The sequence below is a fragment of the Hippopotamus amphibius genome, chromosome 3, assembly GCF_030028045.1.
Source record: "Hippopotamus amphibius kiboko isolate mHipAmp2 chromosome 3, mHipAmp2.hap2, whole genome shotgun sequence".
NCBI classification, from domain to species: Eukaryota; Metazoa; Chordata; class Mammalia; order Artiodactyla; family Hippopotamidae; genus Hippopotamus; species Hippopotamus amphibius.
The window spans coordinates 127,788,565-127,814,126 of record NC_080188.1 but is presented as its reverse complement, the minus strand read 5'-3'; the positions used below and the strand labels follow the sequence as shown (position 1 = coordinate 127,814,126).

At 63.3% G+C, this 25,562-nt stretch overlaps 4 protein-coding genes across 7 annotated transcripts; 2 read left to right on the top strand and 2 right to left on the bottom strand.

Moving 5' to 3' along the window:
• The first annotated feature begins 1,157 nt into the window (after positions 1-1,157).
• Positions 1,158-6,524, top strand: CORO1B (coronin 1B). Its single transcript, XM_057729494.1, has 11 exons — positions 1,158-1,223; positions 2,027-2,226; positions 2,602-2,724; positions 2,829-2,958; positions 3,122-3,303; positions 3,384-3,503; positions 4,211-4,315; positions 4,400-4,545; positions 4,724-4,781; positions 5,596-5,874; positions 6,046-6,524. The coding sequence occupies exons 2-11, from the start codon at positions 2,029-2,031 to the stop codon at positions 6,169-6,171; spliced, it is 1,467 nt and encodes a 488-aa protein (XP_057585477.1). The 5' UTR covers positions 1,158-1,223; positions 2,027-2,028; the 3' UTR covers positions 6,172-6,524.
• On the bottom strand, positions 3,117-14,868 carry RPS6KB2 (ribosomal protein S6 kinase B2). Of its 2 annotated transcripts, none has more exons than XM_057729497.1 (15): positions 14,657-14,868; positions 14,262-14,302; positions 14,045-14,165; positions 13,571-13,639; positions 12,893-13,040; positions 11,790-11,847; positions 11,605-11,705; positions 11,431-11,521; positions 11,257-11,347; positions 11,034-11,141; positions 10,425-10,487; positions 10,202-10,279; positions 10,011-10,118; positions 9,798-9,910; positions 3,117-3,248 (listed from the first exon to the last, which is right to left on the bottom strand). In XM_057729497.1, the coding sequence occupies exons 1-15, from the start codon at positions 14,732-14,734 to the stop codon at positions 3,212-3,214; spliced, it is 1,305 nt and encodes a 434-aa protein (XP_057585480.1). In that variant the 5' UTR covers positions 14,735-14,868; the 3' UTR covers positions 3,117-3,211. The 2 variants fall into 2 exon arrangements, with proteins under 2 accessions (XP_057585480.1, XP_057585479.1); XM_057729496.1 differs by lacking the exon at positions 3,117-3,248 and adding an exon at positions 9,178-9,597.
• Positions 6,956-9,060, top strand: PTPRCAP (protein tyrosine phosphatase receptor type C associated protein). The gene is made up of 2 exons (XM_057729527.1): positions 6,956-7,020; positions 8,221-9,060. The coding sequence occupies exons 1-2, from the start codon at positions 7,018-7,020 to the stop codon at positions 8,833-8,835; spliced, it is 618 nt and encodes a 205-aa protein (XP_057585510.1). The 5' UTR covers positions 6,956-7,017; the 3' UTR covers positions 8,836-9,060.
• A 2,010-nt stretch (positions 14,869-16,878) lies between the features above and the next one.
• CARNS1 (carnosine synthase 1) lies at positions 16,879-24,748 on the bottom strand. Of its 3 annotated transcripts, XM_057729484.1 has the most exons (10): positions 24,259-24,748; positions 23,801-23,832; positions 22,216-22,489; positions 21,338-21,427; positions 20,601-21,088; positions 20,193-20,367; positions 20,022-20,107; positions 19,067-19,298; positions 18,685-18,965; positions 16,879-18,105 (listed from the first exon to the last, which is right to left on the bottom strand). In XM_057729484.1, exons 1-10 carry the CDS (start codon positions 24,389-24,391, stop codon positions 16,879-16,881), a joined length of 3,018 nt encoding a protein of 1,005 aa, XP_057585467.1. In that variant the 5' UTR covers positions 24,392-24,748. The 3 variants fall into 3 exon arrangements, with proteins under 3 accessions (XP_057585467.1, XP_057585466.1, XP_057585468.1); XM_057729483.1 differs by having other exon boundaries at positions 20,601-21,427; XM_057729485.1 differs by lacking the exon at positions 22,216-22,489 and having other exon boundaries at positions 24,259-24,361.
• Positions 24,749-25,562: the final 814 nt, after the last annotated feature.

Genomic DNA, 25,562 nt, shown 5'->3' with positions numbered 1-25,562 from the left:
TGGAGGGAACAAGATGTGCCAAGGCCCTGGGGTGGGAAGGAAGGCAGTATATTTCAGCGATAGGAGGGTCGGTGTCACTGGGCCACATGCAGGGAGAGGATGGAGGAAGGTAACAGGTGGGGGAGGGGCAATGACTGTGGGTGTTATATCAAGTGTCGTGATGAAGGGTTCAGGGTAGGGATCTGGTGTGGGCGTTAGACAGACCCCGGCTGTGGGGGACACAACAGAGAGGGAAGCTCTGTGGCTGCATTCCCTCTTCCAAGCCATCCACTTTCCCATCCTGGGCTAGAAGGACTGGCCTGTTACGGAGCAGTGGGAAAAGCGAGGACTTTGGAGTCAAAGAGATGGAGACTGAATACCAGATTGGAGGGGGCAGATTCTGCCTGTGGGACCTACAGGGACACTAAACCTCCCAGGGTGGCATGGGGATGGGGTAGATCTGGGGAGGCCAGTCTGTCTTGGGAGAGGGTAGGAGGAGGGGCACATCTGTGGACAGACCTCCAGGCTTCAGTGGGAGATGACTGAGGAAAGCAAGGAAGCTGTGAGAGGTCTGGAGGTCATGGCCCTATTCCTCTTTCTAATAAGAAGGCCAGGCAGGACCCAAGGGCATTCACCGGGAAGAATGGGAGGGCTGGGCCTTCCACTCGCCCCATAAAACACTGCTGTTTTATTTACATTGTACCAAGAGCACGTACCTTTGTAACTTAAGTAGAGGCACGTGAATATATCGATTGTCCGGGTAGATACTATATTTTGCAGTCAAGCGGACCCCTGGAAGGATGCATTGAGTTGGGGGATTGGGATGGCGGGGCTCCACCCAACCCTGGCAACTCCTGAGGACGCCGAGGAGCAAGATGGGCAAGGGCCGGGGTCTGCAGCCAGGCGGCACCACTCCGGGTCCCATTCCCATCCTGGCCCCTGACCCTTTGCCCCAGAGGGACCAGGGGGTCTGTGGGGCGGGGCTCGCTCAGGCCACGCCCATGCCACGCCCCCACGCCCCTGGAGCCTGCGGCCCCGCACTCCTCGCGCTCCCGCCTGCCAGGCTCCAGCTCGCAGCCTCCCGCCCCGCCCCTCCGCGCGTGACCTCGGCCCCGCCCCCTTGAGCCCCCGCCCCGCCCCCCGCCCCTCGCTCCTCTGTCACTTCCTGATTCCCGCTTCCTGCTTCCCAGAGACTGGGATACGGAGCCACCCGAGGACAGTGCCGCAGCCTCCAGGCGTCCCTGGTGAGCGCTACGGGCTGGGGCTGGGAGAGCGGGCAGGGGGTTTGGCGGGACTTCGGGGGCAGAGCCGCAGGGGGCTGAGGTGGGGGTCGCAAGTCCGAGGAGCCCTTCCCCTCCGTGGCGCCCCACCCTCAGTCCCGGCTCCCCCTGGCCGATCAGCTTCTCCCCTGCGAGACCGGAATCCTTGAAGTTGGGCTCCTGCTTCACCTTGGGCCCCGCTGCGAGGGCGCTCTGGGATGCTCTGTGGCTGGGAGCGGCGTCCCGACCCCCGCCCAGACCTGCCAGGCCCCCTGGACCGGCCTGGGGCTCGCTGCACATTCTTGCAGGCACTGCACATTCCGTGGGACCCAGAACTGTGGCCTGGCGCGGCCCCACAGCGGAGATCATTCCGGCCTCCTCTCTCTGTCCTCCCCATCGCCCTGCTCCCAAATCCTGGGCAGAAAGTAGCCTGCTGGGAACTGACTAGGACCCACCAAGGAGCTAAGCTTGTGCTGTCTGGGGCACCTCCCACCTCCCCCACACACATACCACAGGCCGGGAGAGGCCCTGGGTAGGGTCCAGCAAAGCCCCTCAGGACTCAGCAGCGGTTTTGCAGGAGGTCAATGCATTTCTGCCTTCAGATCTCCCCTTGGGGAGAGGCAGCCAGGTCTGCACTGTGACCTTCTGTAACTTGGGAAACCAAGAGCCAGGCAGGTTCTAAGGACCAGGCCCCCTGCGGCATCCTCCCCACTCCCTTCGTGCAGCCCTGGCAGGGTTGGGGGTTGTTGAGATGGGCAGAGGCTGACCTATGCTTCTCCACCCTGCAGTCATGTTCCGCAAAGTGGTTCGGCAGAGCAAATTCCGACATGTGTTCGGGCAGCCTGTCAAGAATGACCAGTGCTATGAGGACATTCGAGTGTCCCGTGTCACCTGGGACAGCACCTTCTGCGCCGTCAACCCCAAGTTCCTGGCGGTGATTGTGGAGGCCAGCGGTGGGGGTGCCTTCCTGGTGCTCCCCCTAGGCAAGGTGGGAGCTGGGGAGAGGCTGGAGCCAGCTTGGTCACATCTGCCAAGTCTCTCTGCTCCATTCACAACCCACAACTTGCCCATCCTCACACTGCTGGGCAGGTGTCATAAACCAAGATTTACTGCCCTGGAGGTGTTAGCACAGATAGAAGAAGTCTGTTTTTTATTGCCACGGAATCAGGGTCAGAGGCAACACACTTTCCCTGCTCACCTGGTGACACCTGTGAGGAAGAGGTGGGTCAGGAGGAGGCAGAGTGAGCGTCACATCTGGGCCACCTGGGGGCCAGGCCTCCCACAGAGGGGAGGACCGAAGCTCTGGGAGGGGTGGAGCCTGGGCGTCTTGGGTCCCCCTTGAGTGCCCCCCTCATGCCTGCAGACCGGCCGCATTGACAAGGCCTACCCGACAGTGTGTGGACACACGGGACCAGTTCTGGACATCGACTGGTGTCCCCACAACGACGAAGTCATCGCCAGCGGCTCGGAGGACTGCACGGTCATGGTGAGGCATGGGGCTGTGATGGGGCAGGGCTCGCTGCTGTGGCGCAAGGCTCCTGGCCGTGGGGCCAAGCAGGGGCCTCAGCTGCCCTCCCCGCCCCTCCCCAGGTGTGGCAGATCCCAGAGAACGGGCTGGTCTCTCCACTGACAGAGCCGGTGGTGGTGCTGGAGGGGCACACCAAGCGAGTGGGCATTGTCACCTGGCACCCGACGGCCCGCAACGTGCTGCTCAGCGCAGGTCTGCACCGCGGCCCCCACACACAGCTCCGCAGCACCCCACACCTCCCCCAGGCCCGTCTGACCGCCCCCACCCCCGCCCCGGGAAGGCTGAGGCCCACAGAGGTCGCGGGCCGGGTCTGGTCCCAGGAGGGTGGGCAGCGCTGACCGCCCCCACCCGGCAGGCTGCGACAACGCGGTGCTCATCTGGAATGTGGGCACAGCGGAGGAGCTGTACCGCCTGCACAGCCTGCACCCCGACCTCATCTACAACGTCAGCTGGAACCGCAACGGCAGCCTCTTCTGCAGCGCCTGCAAGGACAAGAGCGTGCGCGTCATTGACCCCCGTCGGGGGACCCTGGTGGCGGTGCGTAGCCCTGGAGGGTGAGGACGGCCGCAGACAGGCCGAGGGGCTCTCCCGCACTGACTGCTCCATGTCCCCTGCAGGAGCGGGAGAAGGCTCATGAAGGGGCCCGGCCCATGCGGGCCATCTTCCTGGCGGATGGCAAGGTGTTCACCACCGGCTTCAGCCGCATGAGCGAGCGGCAGCTGGCACTCTGGGACCCCGTGAGTGGCCCGGCTGGCCTGAGGGGCGGCCTCGAGACGGGCTCCACCCTGGGCGAGGAGGGCGGGGGGTCCCCTGGAGAGGCCTGTTGTTCCCAGGTTGTCAGCCTGGCACCGGAGGCACTGAGGACCCAGAGCCCTGCCAGCCTCTCCTCTCCCTGCCCCCTGCTGTCCGGCCCCCTCCGCCTCTGTCTGCCCACAGCCTTCTTGGCCCCTGAAAGGCCCTTCCCTCCTTTGCTTGTCTATTTCCACTCGGCTGTCCTTCAAGGCCCAGTGCAGAAGTCCCCTCCTCCAGGAAGCCTCCCAGCCCTTTCTCTAGAGTGCTCTGTCCCACAGCCTTATCCAGGGGCCCCCTTAGTGATCTCCAAGGGCCCTTCTGAGACAGCGGCTAGTGCTGCGCGGCACCCCGGCTCCCCCATGGGGGGACTTTCTCAGCACTTGCTTGGTGGCCTGGGGGTATAGTCCGAAGGCCTGGAGCAGGCAGGGACGATGGGGCCGTGGGAGTGGAGGGGGGCCGGGAGGGCCTGGCGGAGCTGCACCGTGTGGGCAGAGGGTGGCAGTGCTAGGGGCGGGGCCAGCCAGCTTGTGAGGCTGGCTGGGGCCAGTGGCGGGGCGGGGGTGGTGGTAAGGGGTGTTGGGGGGTGTTGGGACAGTGAGGGGAAGGGGGAGGTTCTGGCCTGGCCCTGACTACCCCTCAACCCGTGTGCCAGGAAAACTTTGGGGAGCCCATGGCCCTGCAGGAGTTGGACTCTAGCAACGGGGCTCTGTTGCCCTTCTACGACCCTGACACCAGCGTGGTCTACGTCTGCGGCAAGGTGAGGAGGCTGAGCAGGGCTGGTGGGGGCAGGGAAGAGACAGGCAGGCCCCGGTGCTGACCCCTGCCCCCTCCCGCCCTGCAGGGTGACTCCAGCATCCGGTACTTTGAGATCACAGACGAGCCCCCCTACATCCACTTCCTGAACACATTCACCAGCAAAGAGCCACAGAGGGGCATGGGCAGCATGCCCAAGAGGGGCTTGGAGGTCAGCAAGTGCGAGATTGCTCGGTAAGAAGTGGGTGTGAGGGGCCACTCAGGAGCAGGAACTGGCCCACAGGGGCCCCGGGGTCAGGGGTCAACCTGTGGGAGGGGCCAGGGTACAGACTGGAAGGGAAGAGTGGAGGGAGCCAGGAGAGCCAGTAGGGAACAGGTTTACCCACGGGTCCCCTCTCCCCACCCTCCCCAGATTCTACAAACTGCATGAGCGCAAGTGTGAGCCCATTGTCATGACGGTGCCAAGAAAGGTGAGGCCAGCTGGTTCCCTGCCTACCCGCTCCTTTCTCTAGCACACAGACCACACAGGGATAACAGAGGTGAGGGCTGTGAATGGGACGTGGCCAAGTGTGGGTGTAGTCAGCGGGCCGGATAGACGCCCGCACACTCGGCCAGGGGCAAGCAGGACGGGGCACAGGGTGAGCTGAGGCCTTGCTCTGGACAGATGCTGGGCAGCCTTGAGGTCTCCCTGTAGGAGGCAAGGCAGGACCGACAGCACGGCTGGGGCAGGCCACCCTCCAGTGAGGGCTGGGTGGTAAGCCAGACAAAGGCACGGAGGTGAGGATGGAGAGAGCAGTGGGCTGCAGAGGAGGCTCTCATGAGGGGGGATCCAGCCCCACGTGGCTTGGCCTCAGGCCCCAGCCGAGAGCCTTAAATGTGCTGCGTTTCTCTCTGGCCAGCGTTCACTGAGTGCCCAGGGTAGCGTGCCAGGCACGTCCAGGCAGCAGAGCTGTGGACGAGTTTGACCAGGCCTGCCCCAGGAACTCACAATCACAGGGCCCAGACGTGGCTCCGAGAGTCCCACAGGGCCACGTGGCTGGCCCCTGCTTGGGAAGGTGCGGGGAGTCTTCGGACGGAGCTGTTGATGGCGTCCAGAGGGAAGTGAAAGGACAGATTTGAGCTTTAGGAAGGTCACTAGGGATCAGGCCAGGGGAAGGGGGGTTGACAAGGTGCAAGCCTGGAGGCCAGGAGAGTGGCGAGGAGGTGAGCACTCAGGGTCCAGACGAGAGGACCCTGCAGGTGGGCCCCCTGCTGACCCAGACCTCTTCCCCCACCCCTGCCCAGTCGGACCTCTTCCAGGATGATCTGTACCCTGACACAGCCGGGCCTGAGGCAGCCCTGGAGGCAGAGGAGTGGGTGAGCGGGCGGGATGCCAACCCCATCCTCATCTCCCTGCGGGAAGCCTACGTGCCCAGCAAACAGCGGGACCTGAAGGTCAACCGGCGCAACGTGTTATCGGACAGCCGGCCCGCCACGACCCCTGGCTCCGCCCGCCCGGGGGCCTTCACGCCTGCTGCCTCCACCAGCATTGCGGCCCCCAGCGGCAGCCTCGCCGGAGCCGGGGTAGGTGCCCCTTGGCTCGGGGTGGTGTTGGGAGGCTCCGGGTGTTGCCCAAGTGTGCTGTGCCTGCCTGAACCACTCACTGGCCCTCCCTGGGCCCCAGGCCCCTGCCTGGTAGTGGACTTGGGGAGGGCCGCAGCTCCGCAACCCCTGACCCCACTCACGTCCCTGCAGGAGGCTGGGAAGCTGGAGGAGGTGATGCAGGAGCTGCGGGCGCTGAGGGCGCTGGTCCAGGAGCAGGGGGAGCGCATCGGCCGCCTGGAGGAGCAGCTGGGCCGCATGGAGAACGGAGATGCCTAGGACCTCAGACCCAGTGGATGCCACGCCCTGCTCACCTCCTCCTCCCACCCTTTCTCACTCAGCCTCTGCTGGCAGGTCACACTGACTCTGGCTGGCTGCCCCCTGCCCCCCCACTGAGGGTCTCTGGGGCAGGTTCAGAGGCCAGTCTGCACCCTGACCCTTCCTGTGGGCCCAGGCTGGAGCCACCGCCTGGCTTTGGTCATTGTTGCTGGGGAGGATTTTTGTACCAAGGAGAGCTTCTACTCTGAGGGACCATCTCCCCCACCCACACCCAGCCCCCCTGCTCCCTCCCCTGAGGAAGCAGGAGGGGTGGGCTCTATATTTTCATTCCAAATAAAATTCTCTTTCTAAAAGCCAGGTTTGCCCTTCTGCTGCTGGGGTGGGACTGGGAAAGGAAGTCTGGACACCTGGGGACATAGGATGCTTCAGGGGATCACAGATGTGAGGAAGGTCTGGGGGCCGTGAGCATCCCCCCTCCCCCTCCCAGTCCTCCCTGACTTCTGTCGGGTAGGGAAACTGAGGCAGCAGGCCTGCGGACGCCTCGAGTGCCTGTCCTGCTTTGAGCAGGGCGCCCAATTGCTCTTGGAGGCCGGGTCACAGGCCCTGTAGCCCCGGCCGGGCGCGGGGATTGGCCAGTGAGGATCTGCTGTGGATCAGAGGGGTCCTGAGAGGCCCCAGGGCCCCACCGGGGTCCTGTGGTGGGGAGGGCTGAGCGGGGTGTTGTGGGCAGGAAGCGGAAGCGCCAAGTAACCCCAGGTGCTGTCGTCTCGAGAGCGCAAGCTCATTTCTCACTCGACACAGCCAAGGCTGGAGGTTGGCACCCAGCGCTGAGAGGCCAGCAGACCAATGGTGAGCATGGCGCCTGCTGGGTCCTTGGGGCAGGGGCCACAGGAGGTCAGGGCGGGAGTGTCTGGGCCTTGGGAGCTATGGAAGGACCCCCCCCTTCCCCAAGAGCTCAGGGGCAGGACCAGCCAGTAAGGGGGAACGAGAGACCCAGGACGAACACGGGGCAGAAGTTGGGCTTTTCTCTCACCTTACCTTAGACCTGGGCCTCCCTCGGATTCAGGGGGTGGCCCCGAGCGCCCCACTCTGTGCCCGCCCCCTCTTCAAGACCCCCAGCTGGACTCCCACCGGCTCTGCTCGGGAGCTGGGACTCGGCACAGCCTCTGCTTGCCTCCCTGGAGCCCGGGCAGCAGCCCGGGGTGGGGGAAGGCTTGCTTGCACCTTGGCACCCCTCCCCCTTCGCACCCCCCCACCTGCCTTGTTCCGACCGCAGGCTTCCTCCGGCAGCTGCACCCGCCTCCCCCCAGCCCCTGGCCCTGCAAGGCCTGAGGCCCCCAGGGACAGAGAGTTGAACGGAAACGCTGCAGCTGGGGCAGTCCCGTGGCTGGGAGGGAGGAAAAGCGGTCTCTGACACCCCCATCCTGGGACCTGGCCAAATGGAGGGTAGTTAGCTGCCTTGGGCTTGGTCCCTCCATGCTAGGCCTCCGGAAGAGCCAGCCCCAACACCAGCCTTGCAGGTGCCTCCCTCCCCGTCCATCCCCTCTCCCGGGGGGGCAGGGTCTTGACAGTCAGCCCATATTTCTTGAGCACCTACTCTGTGCTAGGAATTGTTTAGGTGCCTGAGCCAGGAAGATCCCTGTCCTCGTGGTGGGAAGATAAAACAATAGGCCTAATCAAAGGCAGAGTTATGGCCCGCGCCTGCGGTAGGAGGTGGGGTCGGGGGTGGGAAGGTAAAGCAGGGCCGGGCTGCAGGGATGAACGGCAGGGTAGCAACCCAGGTCTGGTTAGGCCGCGCTGAGGTGCCTTGAGCCAGGGTGAGCAGGGAACCATGTGGCTCTCTGGGGGATGGAGCCGTCCGGGCAGAAGGAACAGCCGGTGCCCAGGCCCCAGGCTTCCGTAAGGGAGGCAGGAGGCGTTGGTGGCGGATACCAGAGCCAGGAGAGGCCTTATGGCCGAGTAAGCATTTGGGCTTTTCTGCTTCCCTGTCCCCATCTTACCCAAGAGGCGACCAACCCCAGGCCATGAGCCCCTCCCTGTCCTCCACAGGACCTGCCCTGCGCCCTAGGGCTCTGGACGCTGCTGGCCCTGCCCGGGGCGCTGGGATCGGGAGGCGGCGCCAGCGGCAGCACGAGCTCCAGCTCCGCGGTCACCGTGTTCCTGCTGCTGCTGCTGCTGCTGCTGCTGGCCACCGGCCTGGCGCTGGCCTGGCGCCGCCTCAGCCGGGACTCGGGGGGCTACTACCACCCGGCCCGCCTGGGGGCCGCGCTGTGGGGCCGCACCTGCCGCCTGCTCTGGGCCAGCCCGCCGGGCCGCTGGCTCCGGGCGGAGCTGGGGACGCCAGGGGAGGACGCAGGGCGGCAGGACGCGCAGGACGCGGACGAGGACTACGACCTGTGTGGGGGCCGAGAGGAGCCCGCATCCCGGGAAGAGGAGCAGGGCGGAGAGGGGCCCCGCCGACAGCAGGCCCCAGAGCCGGGCGCGGAAGCACAGGACGACGACGACACCGAGGGGGCCCTGGGCCTCGGCTGCCAGGGGCCGGCGGGCTCAGGGGGCAGCGCCGAGGCCCTGCTGAGTGACCTGCACGCCTTCGCTGGCAGCGCGGCCTGGGACGACAGCACCAGGGCTGCCGGGGGCCAGGGCCTCCACGTCACCGCACTGTAGACGCCCGCTCTGGTGCCACACCCCGGTCCCTGTGCCTCGCCTTCCCGAGCTGCCACGGCCGGACCCAGCCCACCCTGGACTCGTGTCACCCACACCCCCGCTTGGAGAGCCTCCGACTGCCACTCCCCCCGTGAGCTCTAGTCCCCAAGTCTGTGTTATCTCCGGCCCCCAGGAAGGCCGTCCATCCCCAGGGGCACTGGGCAGCCATCTGAAATAAAACCCCTCCAGCCCCGTGGTTCTGTGGTCCTGTCCTGACCCCTCCCGTCCCTAAGCAGGGACTCTTCCTGGCATGACCCCACCCACCCCTGCCCCAGAAGTCCAGAGGAAAAGCCAGGTCCGTGCCATGATTGAATACTTTAATTCTCCAACGACACAGCTCAACTGCGGGAGGCCAGGTGGGCGGCCCCTCGACCGGCAGCTGTAGCCTGCAGCCCTCCGCGTTCATGATTCACGGGGCACGGCCACCCCCAACAGAGACACACTCACACACACTCACTCCTGCACCTCTAGGCACAGCCCCAGGTCTCTGGAACTGGCCCGGGGTCCCGCTGCCCTCATCCCCACCCATCCTCTTAGCGCCTGGGGCGCCCACGGCCTTTCTTGGACTTCTTGGTCCCTGAGGGGGGTCGGATAGGGAGGGGGGCAGTGCTTGAGGGCGGTGGTGGTGGTGGCGGCGGCAGGAGAGGGGGTAGAGGGGGCTCCGTGGGCTCTGGTGGGCCGGGGCTGGGCCGGAACCCCTCGAAAGGCGAGAACTTCAGGGGGCTGCAGGGGAAACCGAGGCAGGGTCAGCATTTACTGGCACGGGGCCAGAATGCAGTCACGTGCCCACCCAGGTGGCCCCTGCCTTAGGAGTCCCCATGGTAGACGGAGACACAGAGGTTGAGGCTGCTTAAGAGACAGCCAAGGCACGCCTGGGGTTGACATCAGAGCTGAAGCTAGAAGCGGACCCCGCCCTGCGGTACCTGATGGGGGTCCGGGGGCTGCTGTTGAGGCGCCTGGGGGAGCGCAGCTTGGGCTGGAAGGAGAAGCCCTCCTTGATGCTGTCCAGGACAGAGGGCGCCACGTACGTGAAGCCCTGGGGGGCAGAGGCGGGGCCAGGCGATGCTCAGGGTCTACCGCTCCTTGGCCACAACCCTTGCCCATGTGCCCATAACCCTCAGGCCCCTGGACCTCACCAGGAAGGCCTGGTTGGCGCTCTCACTGAGGGCTGTGTCATCTGGACTGTCCACCGGCGTCTGCCTCGTGAAGTGCGAGTCAAACTGGCTCACATCCTCCTCTGACTGCTGTGGGCACCCCAGGGGGAGGGTCAGGGGTGTCCAGGACAGGGGCCTCCACCTGCGCCCAGGCCAATGGGACGTCCACTCACCAGGGAGGGCCGGAACGGGGGGTCCACGCGGCGGGCCAAGAGGTCTTCCCAATGAACGTGCCGGAAGAAGGGGTGCCTCTGTGGGCAGAGTGCCCCCGAACGTGCCAACATTTCACCCTCCGTGGCTCCCTCAGAAACTCCCTCTGCCCTAGGGTCCCACCCCTCTGCACCCAGGCATCCTTGGGGGCTCAGCCCTGCCTCCTCATGATGGTGCCAGACCTACCTGCACATCAGCAGCATCCCCTGGGCCACCCCCAATCCGCTGGCTGGGATTCCGCTTCAGAAACTGCAGGACAAGGGCCGGGGGGTGAGGGTCTCAGGCAGAGGTACCCACTCAGTGTTCCCGAATGGCCCCAGGGGGTGGGAAAGATGAGACGGGGGTTGTGGGTTGTGGTGGGGGCCTCTGGAGTGTGGTCTCCACCTATTGACATCCTCAGGATTTCCAAGGTTTGGTTTCATGGCCCCTTCTCCACAAAGCCTTTGCTGGCATCAGCCCAGAGCACATACGTGGGGATCCAACTCGCAGTCTGCATGGGGTGCCTGTCCTCCCACCTTGATCCCCAATGATCACCTTTGTGAGGGGAGCAGCTAGCACGTGGCACGCGTCATGCTGATCAGGACTCGGCCTAGGGACTTGTCCACAGCTGGCAGCTGGTCTGCGCCAGAGCTGACATCTCGGACCTCACAGCCAGTGCGCCTCATCCCAAAGGCACACCGTACAGGCAATGGGGGCGGGGGGGGCTCCAGGAACCCTGGCCCAGGGAGACTCAGGAGCCCATGCAGGGCCTGGGAGAAGAGACAGGGGCTGGACCAAGGGCAGGAGAGAGCCCACCTTTTTGACGAGGTCCCGGGCATCCGGGGTGAGGTAGGGGGGCAGCTCCAGCTTCCCTCTGATGATCTTGTCCATGGTTTTCTTCCGGTTCTCTGCAGTGAAGGGTGGCTGGAGAAGGCAGAGGGTGAGAGGAGCCTTGCAGGCCTCCCACCGGGCCGCCCCTGCCCCGGGAGGGGCCCTCCACCCGTCCCCACGCCCGCCCTCCCGAGGAGGCTGGACTTGCCAATCCAGTGAGCATGTCGTACATCAGGGCCCCCAAGCTCCACCAGTCCACCGCCCGGTTGTGGCCGCTGCGCACCAGAATCTCAGGGGCCCTGGGGGCCAGTGGAACCGTCAGTCAGGCCAAGCCCTGCCTGGCTGTCCCCCTGCCCCCTGGGCCCAGCTGGCTGCCGCTCACATGTACTCGATGGTGCCGCAGAAGGTGTGGGTGACGGCGCCCTCGTGAATCGACTCCTTGCAGAGGCCAAAGTCCGTCAGTTTGATGTGGCCTGAGGAAGACCGTAGGGGGAGGGGGTGTTGGTCAGGACCCCAGGCCACCCCACGGGGCTCAGCCATCCCCACGCATGCGCACCTTGGCTGTTAAGCATGACGTTCTCAGGTTTGAGGTCCCGGTAGATGATGCCTTGGGAGTGGAGATGGCCCAGGGCCAGTGTGATCTCTGACAGGTAGAAACTGCAGAGACAGGACAGGGTGACGGCAAGGGTGGGGTGGAGCCAGGCCCTGGGTGGGGGGAGAGAGGCAGGAGGTAATACCCACCAGGCTGTGTCTTCCAGGAAGATGCCCTCTCGCTCCAGATGTGTGAAGAGCTCGCCGCCTGTGACACAAACACGCCAGCAGCTGTGTGCTGGGACCAAGCTCCTCTGCTCGCCCGGGGAGTCTTGGTTTCTTCTCGGGAGAGTGGGGCTCGTAATTCCCGCCCTACCTGCCTCCCAGAGCTGCCGTGGGGATTCAATTCAATTCAGCAAACATCTACCGACGCCTACTCGGTGCCCGGCCCTGTTCTGGGTGAAGCTGGGGACAGAGATGAAGAGACCCAGCCACTGCCCTCAGGACGCTCGGTGTGATGGGGGGAGAGACACACGCACAGCTGCTGTGATATGCCAGACTGAGGCAACGGCTCCGAGAGCTTGACCCAAAAACCCTCCTGGGGAGACAGGAGGACACAACTAACCCCGGCGTGAGGGGACAGAGAAGGTCCATGGCAGCGGTGAGATGTAAAGGGGATGCAGAGATGGAGTGCAGGGAACAAAGCTTATAGGGCTCATCGGGAGGAAAGGCAGGCCTGGATCGCTTCGTGGCAAGCTGGGGACACCCCAGGCTTGATCCAGGCAGTTACAGGGAACCATGGAATTCTGAGTAGGAGTGTTGGGGACAGTCCCGTGCTCTGGGACGACGACCCTGGGAGTTAGCGGAGGAGATACTAGGAAGAGGGTGAGCTGGGGGCTTCAAGGCCAGTTAGGAAACAACTGTGACTCCTCCCCTCCCCCCCACCCCACCCCCCGAGAGAGAGTAGAGGATGGAGGACACTGCAGAGAATGAACCACCTGGATCGGGTTCTGACTGGATGCAGGGCACACAGGAGAGAGGACCAGGACGAGAAGGGGTAGTGGAAATGGACAAAACAGCCCTCTGGATGTCTATACAAACCCCCACCATTCCCATCCACCCCCGATGCAGGTGAGGGACACAAGAGGCACTGGACAGACGTTTGCTGAATGAATGAATGAACAGACAGAGGGATGGATGAAGTGGGCCCCCCCCCGGCCATTCTACAGAGCACATCTCCTCCAGCTCCCCCCAGAGCTCCCTGTGCTGGTTCCCTGGCCTTGCCCATGTCCAGGCTGGGCCCGCACTCATACCACTGAGGCACTCAAGGATGAGGTAGAGTTTGCCGCCCGTCTGGAAGGCATAGGCCAGCTCCACAATGAAGGGGTGCTTCACTGATTCTAGAATGTTTCGCTCAGCACGCGTGTGTGCTGTGTCCTTGGCGTTGCGCACAATTTTGGCCTGGGGAGGCAGGGATCGGTTAGAAGGTGGGCACCCAGGACTCCCTCAGTCCCTCCAGCCATTACCCTTCGGCCATGCTCTATCACCGCGTTGTATTTCTCCATAATTCTGCTGCTATCAGCAACCACCCTTTCCAGGGACTGGTTTATCCTAGTGGCACGGCGTTTCTCAACCTCTGCACACATGACATTTGGGGCAGATAACGCTTTGTTGTGAGGGGCTGTCTTTTGCATTGTAGGACCTTTAGCAGGATCCCTGGCCTCGATCCACTGGATGCCAGTAGCATCCCCTCTCTGGTCATGACTCAAAAAAGGTACACAGACATTGTCCAGTGTCCCCTGGGAGGCAACATTGCCCATGGTTGAGAATTACCACAAAACACTATAATTGCAACTGACAATTAACAAGCCAATGCCCGAGACAGTTACCAGCTCCTCCACCAGGTTCACGGCTGGCTCCCTGAAACCCGGCAGAGTGCATTGGGAATGGCAGCCACCCAGTGAGGCTCTGTTGGCTGACGAATGACTCACCTTCCTCAGGACTTTCATGGCATATATTTTGCCCACGTTGGTGCCCTGCACCTTTCGCACCTGGAACACCTGTAGGGCAGGGGAGACAGGATCGACCTCCCTCTCCATATCCCATCATCAAAAAGCCCCGCCCTGACAGCTGGTACTGGGAGCTAGAGGCCTAGGCTCACCCAAGGGCGGGGCAGTAAATACTTCAAGTCCTTTGATTCTGAGAGGATTTGCTCTTCCCTCCTTACCTCTGAGTTCAACCAGAGGTTCTGCTGATTTACAAGTCTTAACTTTTTTTTTTCTTTTAATTTTGTGGCTGTGTGGCATGTGGGATCTTAGTTCCCCGACCAGGGATAGAACCTGCACCCCCTGCATTGGAAGCACTGGACTGCCAGGGAAGTCCCTACAAGCCTAATTTGTTTTGAGACCCTTTGGCGCAGCAAGACTGAGGCTGTGAGGCCGGTGAGGAAGGAGGAAGGCCAGTACCTTGCCATAGTTCCCCTTGCCCAGCACACGCAGCAGCTCAAAGCAGTGGGGCCCGATGCGCTCGGGGCCCGGGTTCACACTGCTCTCAGTCAGCTCCACCTCCTCATAGCGTCCCACAGGCCTGTGGACACAGGAAGTGAATGGGGGCAGGCTCCAGCACTCCTCAGGTGCCCCTCCCCAGCCCATTCCCTCCTCCCCCAACACGACCCTGACTCACTCCAGGCCAGCCGCCCTCAACTCGGCGAGGGGACACACGTCCTGTGAGAAACCGAGGGGTCAGAGCCAAGGGTGGTGCCCGGCTCCCTCCCCCCAAGGCTGGACTGCTGGGCCCGGGAGCGGAGAGGGGCAGGAATGAGAGCTGGTAGGCGATGGGCCAGGACTGGGGAGGAGAGGCGAGGGCAGGAAAGGGAGGCGCAGGGTAAGGGCTGGCGGCCTGCAAGACAGGCAGGTGGGGGTGAGGGTAGGGTCAGAGCCTAATAGTGGCCGGGATCTGAGACAGACCGTGGTCTGCAGGAGCGGAGCCCACTCTGGGTCGTGGGGTGCCCGGGCGATCCCACCGCCTGGATAATGGGATCGAGCCGGGATCGAGCCGCGCCCAGGCGGACCACTCACCGCGGGGCTGAACTCTGGCTCGCCCTCGCCCTCGCTGCCTTCCTCCGTCTCCAGGTCCAGGTCAAACACCGCCGCCATGGCTGCGCCGGCCCCGCGGGCCCAGCAGCGCGCTCCCTGCAGTGCTCTGACCGACAGGCCGGGGCCCGGGCCTTACGTCATCACTCCGCGACGGCGGCCTCGCGCGCCCATGACGCAAGAGGCTGCCCCTTCCTCGAGCCGGCGGCGAAGAAAGATGGCGTCCGTCGCAAGGCATCTCGGGAATGGTAGTTCCAGCGTGCTGGGCTGCCAAAGCCGGCAGAACCCTCCTCGGCGGGTCCCCCAGTCTTCCCAGCACAGCTCCTCGGGGGCCGCACCGGACAAGGGCCTCCTGGAAGCCGACCATTTTGGTTCTGGGGCGAATTTGAGTTTGGGTGCGGCCGAGTCGGAAGTGCATGCAGGTGTGAATGTAAATGCAATTCCCAGCCCTGTTGGAGCCCTGCGCTGCCAGGCTGTCTGGGTGGCGGCAAGTCGAGTATATCTCTCTGTTCGCCCCTGAAAGCGAGCCGGCTGCTGCATCACTGTCTCCCTAACGTGCCTCCCGGCTCCAAGACCTGCAACTCAGAGCTCCGTGCTCAGCTTACTGCTGGGCTTTGTTGCCAGATTCCTGCCGGAAAGGGTTTGGTTCTCACTTGATCCACCCGTAAGTGTGGGCTTGTGCTGTGCGTCAGGTACACGAATTTGTGTTTGGTAACACTACAATAATGAACACACCAAACCTGGTCTGTGAGTTGAGATTTGGGCATGGATTCTTATTGGATGAGACTCTGGGAGCGTGAATTGGGCCAGACCAGGCCTTGGATGAGTTCTGATTTTTGGAAGCTGTCTGGGTGTGCATTCCAGTTGCACAGGAGAGGCTAGATACGAACTCAGATGGACAGAATTCAGGGTCTCCAGGCTGGAGGAGGGTTATCTGGTTGGGTGTGGCCCTTATTGTGATTCCACCCTCAGGAAACCCTCAGGTTTGGGTCCTGGGGTAGGTTCCCCTGGCAGGCCCCTCACCAAAGGTCAACCCAGGGGCCCAGTCAGTGTGGCATTTTATCCTTAGCTCTGGACACTACAGGTATCCCCTAACTACCTCTCCCTCCCCCTTCCCCATCCCCTGTCTACCTGAGCTTGAGAAATGTTGACCAAGTCGCAAGAACCTATCTCAGACTCCGGACATTTCACTAGTCCATAAGCCTTTATTTGGAGAGGGATGCTTGTGGAGCTGTCCACAGCTCCTGTGCTGCACAGAGGCAGAGTTCTTAAAGCAGCCTCCCCTGAATGAAGAAGGGAGTGTAGAGTCTCCTCTGCCAACGCTCGTTAGGTGTGCCTGAGGCCAAAGCACCAAAGCGTGGTGGATAAGGTGCGCAGCGCATGGGAGGGGTGTTCACGTGACTCAGGGCCACGTATGAATGAGGGCAGGGAGGTGAGTGGGGCCTAGAAGCTGAATGGGCAGGTACAACTTAGTAAAAAGCAGAAACCTGGATCTTGCATCTTATCCCTCGACCCTTTATCCACTGTGGTGGGACACCGAGGCAGTGGCTTTTCTCCTCTGAGCCTGTTTCTTTATCTGTAAAATGGGGCAGTAGTGTCTGCCTGGAGGGGAGATGGTTATTGCTGACCCCTGGTCACCTGCATTTACTTCTCAGACCAAATGAGGCAGATGGGGCACTGCCAAAAGTTGTCAGCAGGCTCTAGAACTATCTAGAATTTGTTGAATGAAAGGGTGAGAGTAGAACGAGGGGTTTAGTGTCAGGTTTTCTTGGGATTTGTCCAAGGCCAGCGGCCAGCCAGGTTCTCTCCTGTGGGCAGCAGGAAGAGAGATGGACCTGGAGGGGTGAGAAGGATGGGCTGGGTTGGGGCCCACTCCCACCAACCTGGGGCCAGGGTGTGTGCGTGTGTGCGTATGTGTGCACACGCACGCAGCTGTTGTTGGCCGTGGCTAGAGTCCTGGGCAGCTGTGGGCTGGACTGGGGTCTTTGGGAGGGCAAGTGGCCCACCAGATACTTTCTTTCATGGCCCTCAATTCCAGGAGGCCGTGGTGTCAAAATAGCCCTGCTGCTCTGGAACAGGCCTGGGGCCTTGGAGTGGACAAGACCAGTTGGAGCAGGGCCATAGGAAGAGAAGCAGGGAGAGCACCAGGGAGAGAGGGCACCACAGCACCCCCTCCAGCACTTTGCCCCTGCCCTCTGGCCCCAGCACTACTTGAAGTGGGACAAGAAGTAGGCAACAGGGTAGTGGGGCCCGTCGATGCCCAGGCCCTGGCAGAGGCCCAGCAGGCGGAGACGGGCCTCAGCCGGGCTGGGCCCAGCACAGGCCACACTGCAGTAGGGCTCCTCGTATTCTCCAGGCACCAGGGCGTCCTCCAGCAGATTGAGGCGCAGCACGCCCTGGTCGTGAAGAGCCTGCAGGGTCTCACGGCTGGCAGTGGAACTCAGTGCCTGCAGGTGCTGGGACACCACGCACATGACACCCACCAGGTGGCCACGGGCGCGCGGGTGGGCGGGCAGGGCAGGCCGCAGGCCACAGGCCACCATAGCAGCAGCCAGCAGCAGGTCCACACCATAAAGTTCCATGATCCAGTCTCGCAGGTAGAAGCCACCCATGCGGGGGTTGATCTCGATGAGCCGCGGCCCAGCCCCGGTCAGCTTGAGCTCCACATTGAAGACGCCATCCAGCAACCCACAGCCCAGGCAACAGCGGAAGGCTGCCTGCACCAGCTGCGCCTCCTGCTCCGGTGCCAGCCCTGTGGGCATGCAGGCTGCCGTCTCCGTGAAGCCAGGCAGCCGTGTGGGACCGTTGTCAGAGACGAAGGCGGCCAACAGCCGCCCCCCAAACAACACCAGATCCACGTCGTGTTCGGTGCCCTCGACGAACTCCATCAATAGCATGGCATTGCCCCAGCCCAGCCCGATGCCGGGGTGGTCAGCCTCACCCTGCAGGTCTCGGGTAATCCGGGCGAAGTGCTCATGGCACTGCAACGCATCCTCCACCAGCCGCACACCCACTGCGCCTGCCCCAAACTCCAGCTTCATGACGCCTGGCAGGGGCACCTGGCGGAGAGCCCTGTCCACGTCGGCCTCGCTCTCCAGTGGACAGCAGGGCACAGCATAGAGGGAGGGCGCAGGCCAGGCTGGGCCACGGCGGCACAACAGGTGCATCTGGGTGCGGCTTTTCTGCTTGGCCAGGTGCATGGCGGCTGGCGGGTTGGTGGGCAGACCCAGCTCCTGGCAGATCATGGCTGTGAGCACCAGGCAGTCATCCCAGTAGGAAAAGCAGCCATCTAGCTGCAGGCTGCGGGTCCGCACCAGCTCCACCAGCACCCGCGCGTGCTCCTCATCCTTCCGGTGGTCTGTGAGATCGAAGTGGATGAAGGAGTGCACCAACTGGGATGCAAAGTGGTTGGGGTCCGACTCCACCAGGTGCACCTACAGAAACCACAGGACGGCAACACGCCGAGATCAGCTTGTGCTGGGCGCTGGGCAATAGGATGGGGCCTAGAACGTGGTCCTGGCCCTCAGGGGAGACAGGTTCCCCAGGGCTAGGCACTCAAAACATATTTGTTGGTGACTGAGTGGAAGGCACAGAGGTGGGACTAATCCAGCCTAGAGGGGAGGGCAGGCAGCCTAGAGGAAGCAGTGCTTAAGCTGGGAGCTGAATAAGATTTAGCCAGAGGAAAGATGGCTGCGGGGGGGTGATCTAGGTGGGAGGGGTGACAGAGAGGGCTGTCACCCACTGGCAGGCTCAGTCTGGCCAGGGTTTGTAGGGAAACCACCAGGGTTAGGGCTTGGGACTGGTGATCTGGTGTCCCGAGGGGGCTTTTGCTCCCGGCGGGGACAAAATTCAGCTAGGGGCCGAAAAAGTTGAGACTGCTAACCGGGGCGGGGTGCGCCTGGGCTCCTGGCCCCCAGCTGGAACGCCCGGCGCAGGCCCCGCCTGGAGGTGCACACCGCCCCGGGCCCCGCCTCCCGCGCGCAGGCCGGGACGTGGAGCCCCGCCCCGCCCACCTTGATCCCGTAGTCGCGCGCAGCTTCCCACACGAATTTCTTGCTGAAGCCGCCCGCGCCGAGCAGCAGCAGCTGTTTGCCTTCCATGAGGCTGCGCGCCGAGCGCCGCAGCATCGTCTCCACCAGCGGCGCGCCCGCCGCCTCCTCGGCCGCCAGCCCCGCGCGCGGCGCGGCCCACAGCCCCTCGAGCGCGCCGCACGCCTCCAGGCACAGGCCTCCGTTCAGCTCCAGGGCCACGGGGGTCAGCGCGCGGCCGGCCGCCGTCAGGGCGAAGTCCACCCCTGGGCCGGGCAGGGGGTGCGGGCTCAGTGCGGGCCGCCTTCGGGCCCCGGCCCCCCTCCCCCGCTCCGCCCGTCCGCGTCCCCCGGCTGCCCGCACTCACCGAGGAAGTCAGTGCGGACCTGGCGCCCGCCGCGCTGCTCGGCGCTCAGGCCGGCCTCCAGGGCCAGCACGGCGGCCAGCGCGGCCTCGGCCGCCGCCTTGACGCGCTGTCGCACGACGGCCGCCTGCGAGGCTTCACCCAGGCCGCAATGGGCCAGCGCCGCCTCCAGCGACCGGGGCAGGGAGCTCTGGTGCCGCAGAGGCCGGTCTCCACGGCCCACGCTGCACACCACCTGGGCAAGGTGCGGCTCAGGGGGCTGGGCCGGGAGGAGTCCTCCCTCCCCGGACTGTCCCCGGCCCCCAGCATATCTCCCCCATGCCAAGATCTAGGCCAGACCCATCATTGACATTCAACAAGTCCTGTCCTCCAATGTGACTTACACAGTACAAACCACCTTCCCCTGCCACTGATCCTCTGGTCCCCCTGGGGGGGATTCAACCCAGGCTTCCAGGCCCAGCTGGGGTCTCTAAGCATGCTTGCTCCTAGATCCTGCAGCCCTGGGGGGCCTGCGCTACCCTGGTGGGCGCAGTCCTAGAGCTCCCTGAGGGCAAGGTTGTCTCTCCCTCTCAGCTAGGCCCAGAGCTATGTGCCTAGGAGGGTCCCTAAGCCTCCCTGAACTCCCCAGCGTGGAGGCCCTTCCTAAAGGGCTCGGGGCACTGGACGTTTATCAGGGACCCTGGGTCAGCCTCTTCTGTGGGCAAGAGCTCCCTGGGAAGAGGATTCAGCGCTGGGCCCTAGTATCCAGCATCCAGGTAGGGCTCTTGATGTGGGAGGGGTACATGAAGGGTTGGAGAGGAGGAAAAGTGTCAGACCCAGAGGAGTCCTCCCAGAGGCAACCAAAATCTTCACCACCCCAAGATTTTGTCTTCTCTCTGCCCAGGGGCCCTCATCAGCTCAATGGAACTGAGCTGGGGTGTGGCCGCAGGGCCATGACCTGACCCTGAGCTGTTCTCACCTTGCTCAACAGAGGCCTGTCATTCTGTGTCCGACACACCACAGCACAGATACGCAGAGCCAGCTCAGGGCCAGGCGGGGGGCTGCCTGGGGGAAGACGGCGAGGCCTGAGCACAGAGCAGCCAGGAGGCCGAGCCAAGTTCCACCCCTGGCTGGCCCAGGTGGCTCTCACCTGGGAAGGGGAGCCGGGCAGGTGGGCATACAGCCTCCACCAGGACACTCTCCTCCTCCTCCAGTTTCTCCAGCAGTGCGAGCACTGTGTCCACCACTGGGCCCAGTTCAGCTCGTGGATACAGACGCAATGCCTGCCGGCCCCGCCAGCGCCAGCCGCTGAGCTTCACAGCTACCTGCAACAGGAAGGGGAAGGCAGCCTCCTCATCACCCCACACACCTGCAGGGAGGCACACTCATATCACAGGAGCTAATGAGTAAACGGAGGTAAGAAGGTGGGGGTTATCACCGAGAGATGGGGCAGGGGCAGGGCTCAAAGTTGGGGACAGCTTCCCAGCAGGACCTGGTAACCTTCCATGGGTCCCCTCCTGCTGGCATCTGCACAGCCTCGGGGGCAGGAACCTGTTACCTGCAGGGCATCACCCAGGGCCTCGGAGTGCAGAAAGGCCCCGACTTCCTCCTTCACCAGAGTCTCCTGGCCCTCTTTGCCATTCAGCTCCACCAGCCGCAGTCCTGGGCTGGCGTCCCCTCCCCGCAGCAGTGCCGGTGGCTTGTAGGTGAAAGCCAGGGTGGCTGGCACGGCCACATCACCCTGCTGAGCCAGCAGCCGCCTTGTCAGCAGCCGATCCTCCAGCAGCCGGGCCAGCTCCGCGGAGGCTCCTGTGGGGCAGGTCAGGTCGCGGGCGAGCTCAGCTGCCTCTCGACCCCGGCCAGGCCCCAGCCCCAGGCCCGCCAGGAAGTAGGTGGCACGGCGAGGGGGGATAAAGTCATCCAGGAATGTCAGGCCCCCCGGGTGGAAGCTCACAGCCTTGGAGACCAGCAGGGCTGCCTCACCCGGCTGCCCTGGTGCTGGCACCTTTGTCAGCCAGGCAGGGGACAGGCAAAGGAGCATGTTTCCTGTGGGCAGAGGGAGGAGGGTGACTGGCCAGGGAAGGCTTAATACCCCCGTGCCCTCCACCTCCAGCCTGGGCCCCTGGGTAGTCGGGGGCAGCTGCTCCCAGAACCCGCCCCCACTCGGAGCAGGGCAGCTGGCCCGGTGGAATGCAGGCAGTTGCCAGGGTCGGCGGGTATTTTGGGATGTGGCCGGGCCAGGGCAGGGCTGCCCTTTCTGTAGGAGGGGGTGGGGGAACTTGGGCACACACTCACCCGGGCTCTGGACCCCACCCTCCAGTAGCACGGACAGAAAGGTGCTGGGGGATCCCAGAATGCACAAGGTCACCTCTGCTCCAGGGCAGCCTTGAAGAAGAGAACATTGCCAAGCTCACCAGGGGCTCCCCTTGCTGTCTTTCTGCCCACGTTTCCCCACCCTGGTAGCCCTGCCCTTGGGCCCCCAGGTCTTTCCCATGTATCGGATGAGAAAAGTAAAGGGGACAGAGGAAGCTGGAGAGGGAAGGGGAAGCTGCCTGCCCACCCTGCCCTGGGAGGCTGGCTCCCTTCTCTCTGCAGCTGGTCCAGAAGGCTGGGTGACTGGAGACCTGGGTTCTAGCCTGAGCTCTGCCACTGACTTTCTGTGGGACCCTTGGTCCCTATGCAGTGGTGGGAGGAGTCTCTGCACCTCAGTTTCCCAGTCTGTACAATGGGGCCCAGTCTGTGATGTTCACGTGTTCTAGCTGTAAACCCTCTGTCCACACAAAATCTTTTGTGGCTGCCTGATACATAAAACAGATAAAGCAGGGGAGGAGGCTTGGGTCCCAACTGCTAGCTGCCTCCACAGCAGCCCCCAAGACACTTCTGTAGAAGCTTTGGCTCCAAAGAACATGGACTGCAAATCCCAGGGCTGGATCTTCTAGGGGTGGGAGGGAAGCCTTGATCTCTGACTTTACTACTGCCAGATGCCCTTTGAAATGCTTGCCTGCCGGAGGTTGACTAGCCTTTCCTCCCTGGCTTTGGAACAAGCCAGAGCCTGGGGGAAGGGGCTGACCTTGACAAAGATGGGAAGCAGGCTGGGCTGAGGGTGCCTCCCTCCTTCTAGGGGTGCCCCCTCCCCCCTCAGAGGTGCCCCCCTCCATGGAGCCCTCCGGCACCTGTGCGGGGCACGTGGCTGCGGTCGTGGGTCTCCGGAAGGCCAGCTTGCTGCAGACAGCTCTGCAGGAGGCTGTAGTAGTAGACAGTCCAGGCCCGAGCCTCCGCCCCCTCAGGGGAGCCCTTGCAGTCCAGGCCCACGTCGTGGTGCCAGGAACCAGGGAAGCAGCCTGGGGGCGGCAGGCCAGAGCCCCCGCCCCATGGGCCTTCCTCTTCCTCCAGGTCCTTGGAGCCCAGGGGGCAGTCCCGCTCAGGACCCAGCGGATCCAGGGAGAGCTGAGGGGGGCAGAAGTGGTGGGTCTTGGGCAGGGTGGGCAAGGGGCACATTAAGTCACCGAAGGTACAAGCCCCCCATGCTCCTAACCTTGGGCAGACACTGTCCCAGGAACCAAAGAGGATGGAGTTGGATTGGGGGATGAAGGCCTGTCACCAGGAACTGGTCGGTGGGAGTGCTTTGTAAATGGTAAGTGTGATGCCCCAGGGGGTGGGGGCAGAAAGCATTGTGCTACTGGCTGGACCACTGCCCCCTCATCCTACACCCAGGTCTGCCCAAGCTTGGTTCACAGGGGTAGAGGTTTTTGCCTGTTTTGTTTATCGAGGCAGTCCTGGAACCTAAAACAGTGCCTGGCACACTGTAGCTGCTCCGTGTTTAATGAAGAATAAATGAACGAATGAACCAAGCAACCACTCTTGAGCTGCTCTTTCCTCTCTGGGCTCAGTGACCCATACACCATCGTGCTGAGACCTAAACATGTAGATGAATCTGGTCCACGGTCATCCGCAAGTAGGCCCAAGGATCTACCACGTGCCCAGTCCTGGGCCAGGCATTAGTAAGGAAAAAGCTGGTGCCCTTTTTTTCAGATGTTCTGAGTCATGGAAATGCTCTCTTTGGATGAAATCTTACACCCTGCCCCTCTCTGAGGCTGGCTGACTCCCAAATAAGGCTGCTCAGAGGCTCAGTATGAACACAGGTGGGGACTCAGGTGGGCCTGTCCTCTGGGGGACAGGCTGGGCCTCCTTGGACAAGTCAAGAGGTTTCTTTGGGCTTTGTGGGTGTCTGGTGCCTGCCCTGTCCACCCCCGGGGGTGCTGATGAGGCTTGGACCTAGAGAATCACCTCGATGTTTGGGAGACAGCATACTACAGGCAGCTGGGAGGGCAGAGGTCTGGGCTTCAGACCTAGACTTGAATCCCAGTTTGCCAGTGCCAAATTCTGAGCCTCGGGGCCCTCTCTTAGAAGTAGTCACCTGAGAGCCCAGAACGGGTTCACTGCCATGTCCCCAAACTTAGAATGGGGCAGAGCACATGGTAATAATAAATGTTGCAGAGTGAGTGAATGCCAAAGGGGACCAAGAGTGCCTGCCTCCCAGGGCTGATGGTGGAGAGGTGGAGAGCCTGGTACACTCCAGCTGCTCATCCCACAGCGCACAGAGTGGGGGGTCAAGGGGTGTGTACACAGCTGGTCATGGGTCTGAGCTGTCTGCACAGGCAATCCCAGGGCTGGGCTTTCTTTCATGTGCCAGATGCTGCCTTCTGGGCCCTCCCTCCGGTTAGGGGCTTTTGCGGGGAAGGACCAGAGGAGACTCACCATCTTACAGGTGGAGACACGGGTGGAAGAGACTGAGGGAGAGAGACAGAGCCGGGAGTCAGGGCGGCAGGATCTCTACCCCATAGCCCAGCCCCTAAGACTTTGGGGGCGGAGAAGTGGCCGCGACCGATGGTGCCTCTGTCTGGTCCCGGCCAGGAGGTGTCCAAGGCTGCCCCACCCCCACCCCAAGGAAGCAGAGGGATTTCTAAGCCCCGGACCCCATGGGGCCCGCACCCCGGGCACACACATCCCAGGCTGCGCTGGGCAGCGCTGGGGGTCCTGGCACTCAGCCCTTCCAGCCGGGGGCGCACCGGGTCCCCGCGCGCGTCTGGGAGGGGGTGCGGGTGGTGCCGCGGGTCCCGCGGGGGGGCGCGGGCGCTCAAGGTCCTGTCCCCGCGGGCCCTGCCCCGCAGCCCCCTCCCTGGCTCTCCCCGGGGCGCGGGCAGCGGCCGGGGTACCTGGCGGGCGGCGGCGGCTCGGCGGGGCTCTGCGGGGCTCGGCGGGCGGTGCGCACCCGGCGGGACTCGGCGGCGGCGGCGGCACTGCGCCCGGGCGAGGCGGTGCCGCTTTATATAGAAGCGCCCGGGGCATGCCCAGTGCCGGGCGGGGGCGGCGCGGGGCGGAGGGGCCAGGCCACACGGTCCTCCCGCCAGGGGACCCGCCCCGCCCCTCCCGCCAAAAACTCCGCCGCCATCCCCACCAACCTGGGGTCCTGGGCGTGGGCGGGCCAGGGCGAGACAGACTGGGGACGTTCAGAGACACAGAGTAAGTGGAAGAGGGGGGCCAGGTTCTACCGGATAGCGATTGTCAGAGAGGGTCATAGGCTGAGAGGCGATGGTAAAGAAAAGACAGAGGACAGAAGGGGATAAATAAAGAGAGAGACAGAAACTCATAATGGAAAAGAGATGGAAAGAGGATAGCGGGGGAGAGGAGGGGAGGGCGAGGGGAAAGCTGGAGAGGGCAGAGACTGGTACCAGGGCTTGCCCTTCCGGGGGTGGGGTGGCCAGGAGAGCCGCTGAGGCACACAATCTACAGCCCTGCCCTTGGGTGGAGTCCTGAGCTCCCAGCAACCGGTGCCGCAGCGGTCTGCCAAGGAGCACTCTGCCCTGTGGCGGCGAGCACTCCCAGAAAGGCCCTCTTGAACAGGGGGCCCTGTACATCTGGGTCCCCTCCTCACTTCTCCCGGCCCCTCCAGAGTAGTGACCACTATGTAAGACACCCCCACAAGGGCAGTCCCAGTTCCCTGGGATACCCTCTGCCAAAAGGGGGCCAAGAGGGAAGAGGGTGGCCAGGCTGGGGGTTCCAGTGGGTCTAGCACAGCAAAAGAAGCGGGATGTGTACATGATCTGCCCTGCCCATCAGCACCCAGGTCAGCTGTTACACCCACAGTTATACCCACAATCTCCCCAAGGTGCACAGCCTTACCCCCAGCTGCACCCATCCAAACCCTCACAGGAGCACACCTCAAGAGACCTGGCTCATAGCCACATATTCACCCCAAAAAGCACCCCCAGAGATTCACACCCTCTCCTCAAGTGTGTCCTACTGGGTGGATTCCAATCCTAGGTCCAGCCGTGGACCTGAGCACCTCCTCTTTCTGGTCTGGACCTCGCTCTCCTCCTGCCTAAAATGGGGCTAGTACCATCTCACAGGACAGCGGTGAGGATTATCACCGCATCCTGTGCGCAGCATATGTGGGCTATTGTTGCAGTTCTTCCACCTCACCCCCACAAACGCAGACCCTCTCTGCAGAGACCCCCTG

Bases quoted from the DNA above. Each gene is read 5' to 3' on its own strand.
- CORO1B (XM_057729494.1), top strand. From the start codon at position 2,029: ATGTTCCGCAAAGTGGTTCGGCAGAGCAAATTCCGACATGTGTTCGGG. The intron at 2,227-2,601 runs GTGGGAGCTGGG...TCATGCCTGCAG, and splicing joins TGGTGCTCCCCCTAGGCAAG to ACCGGCCGCATTGACAAGGC. The intron at 3,304-3,383 runs GTGCGTAGCCCT...TGTCCCCTGCAG, and splicing joins GTCGGGGGACCCTGGTGGCG to GAGCGGGAGAAGGCTCATGA.
- RPS6KB2 (XM_057729496.1), bottom strand. From the start codon at position 14,734: ATGGCGGCGGTGTTTGACCTGGACCTGGAGACGGAGGAAGGCAGCGAG. The intron at 13,041-13,570 runs GTGAGTCATTCG...CTGCCTCCCCAG, and splicing joins CCATGAAAGTCCTGAGGAAG to GCCAAAATTGTGCGCAACGC. The intron at 11,848-12,892 runs GTATGAGTGCGG...TTTGTGTCACAG, and splicing joins CATCCTTGAGTGCCTCAGTG to GCGGCGAGCTCTTCACACAT.
- CARNS1 (XM_057729483.1), bottom strand. From the start codon at position 24,391: ATGCCCCGGGCGCTTCTATATAAAGCGGCACCGCCTCGCCCGGGCGCA. The intron at 22,490-23,800 runs GTGAGTCTCCTC...TGCCCCCCTCAG, and splicing joins GTGTCTCCACCTGTAAGATG to CTCTCCCTGGATCCGCTGGG. The intron at 18,106-18,684 runs GTGGGCGGGGCG...TGGTTTCTGTAG, and splicing joins CGCGCGACTACGGGATCAAG to GTGCACCTGGTGGAGTCGGA.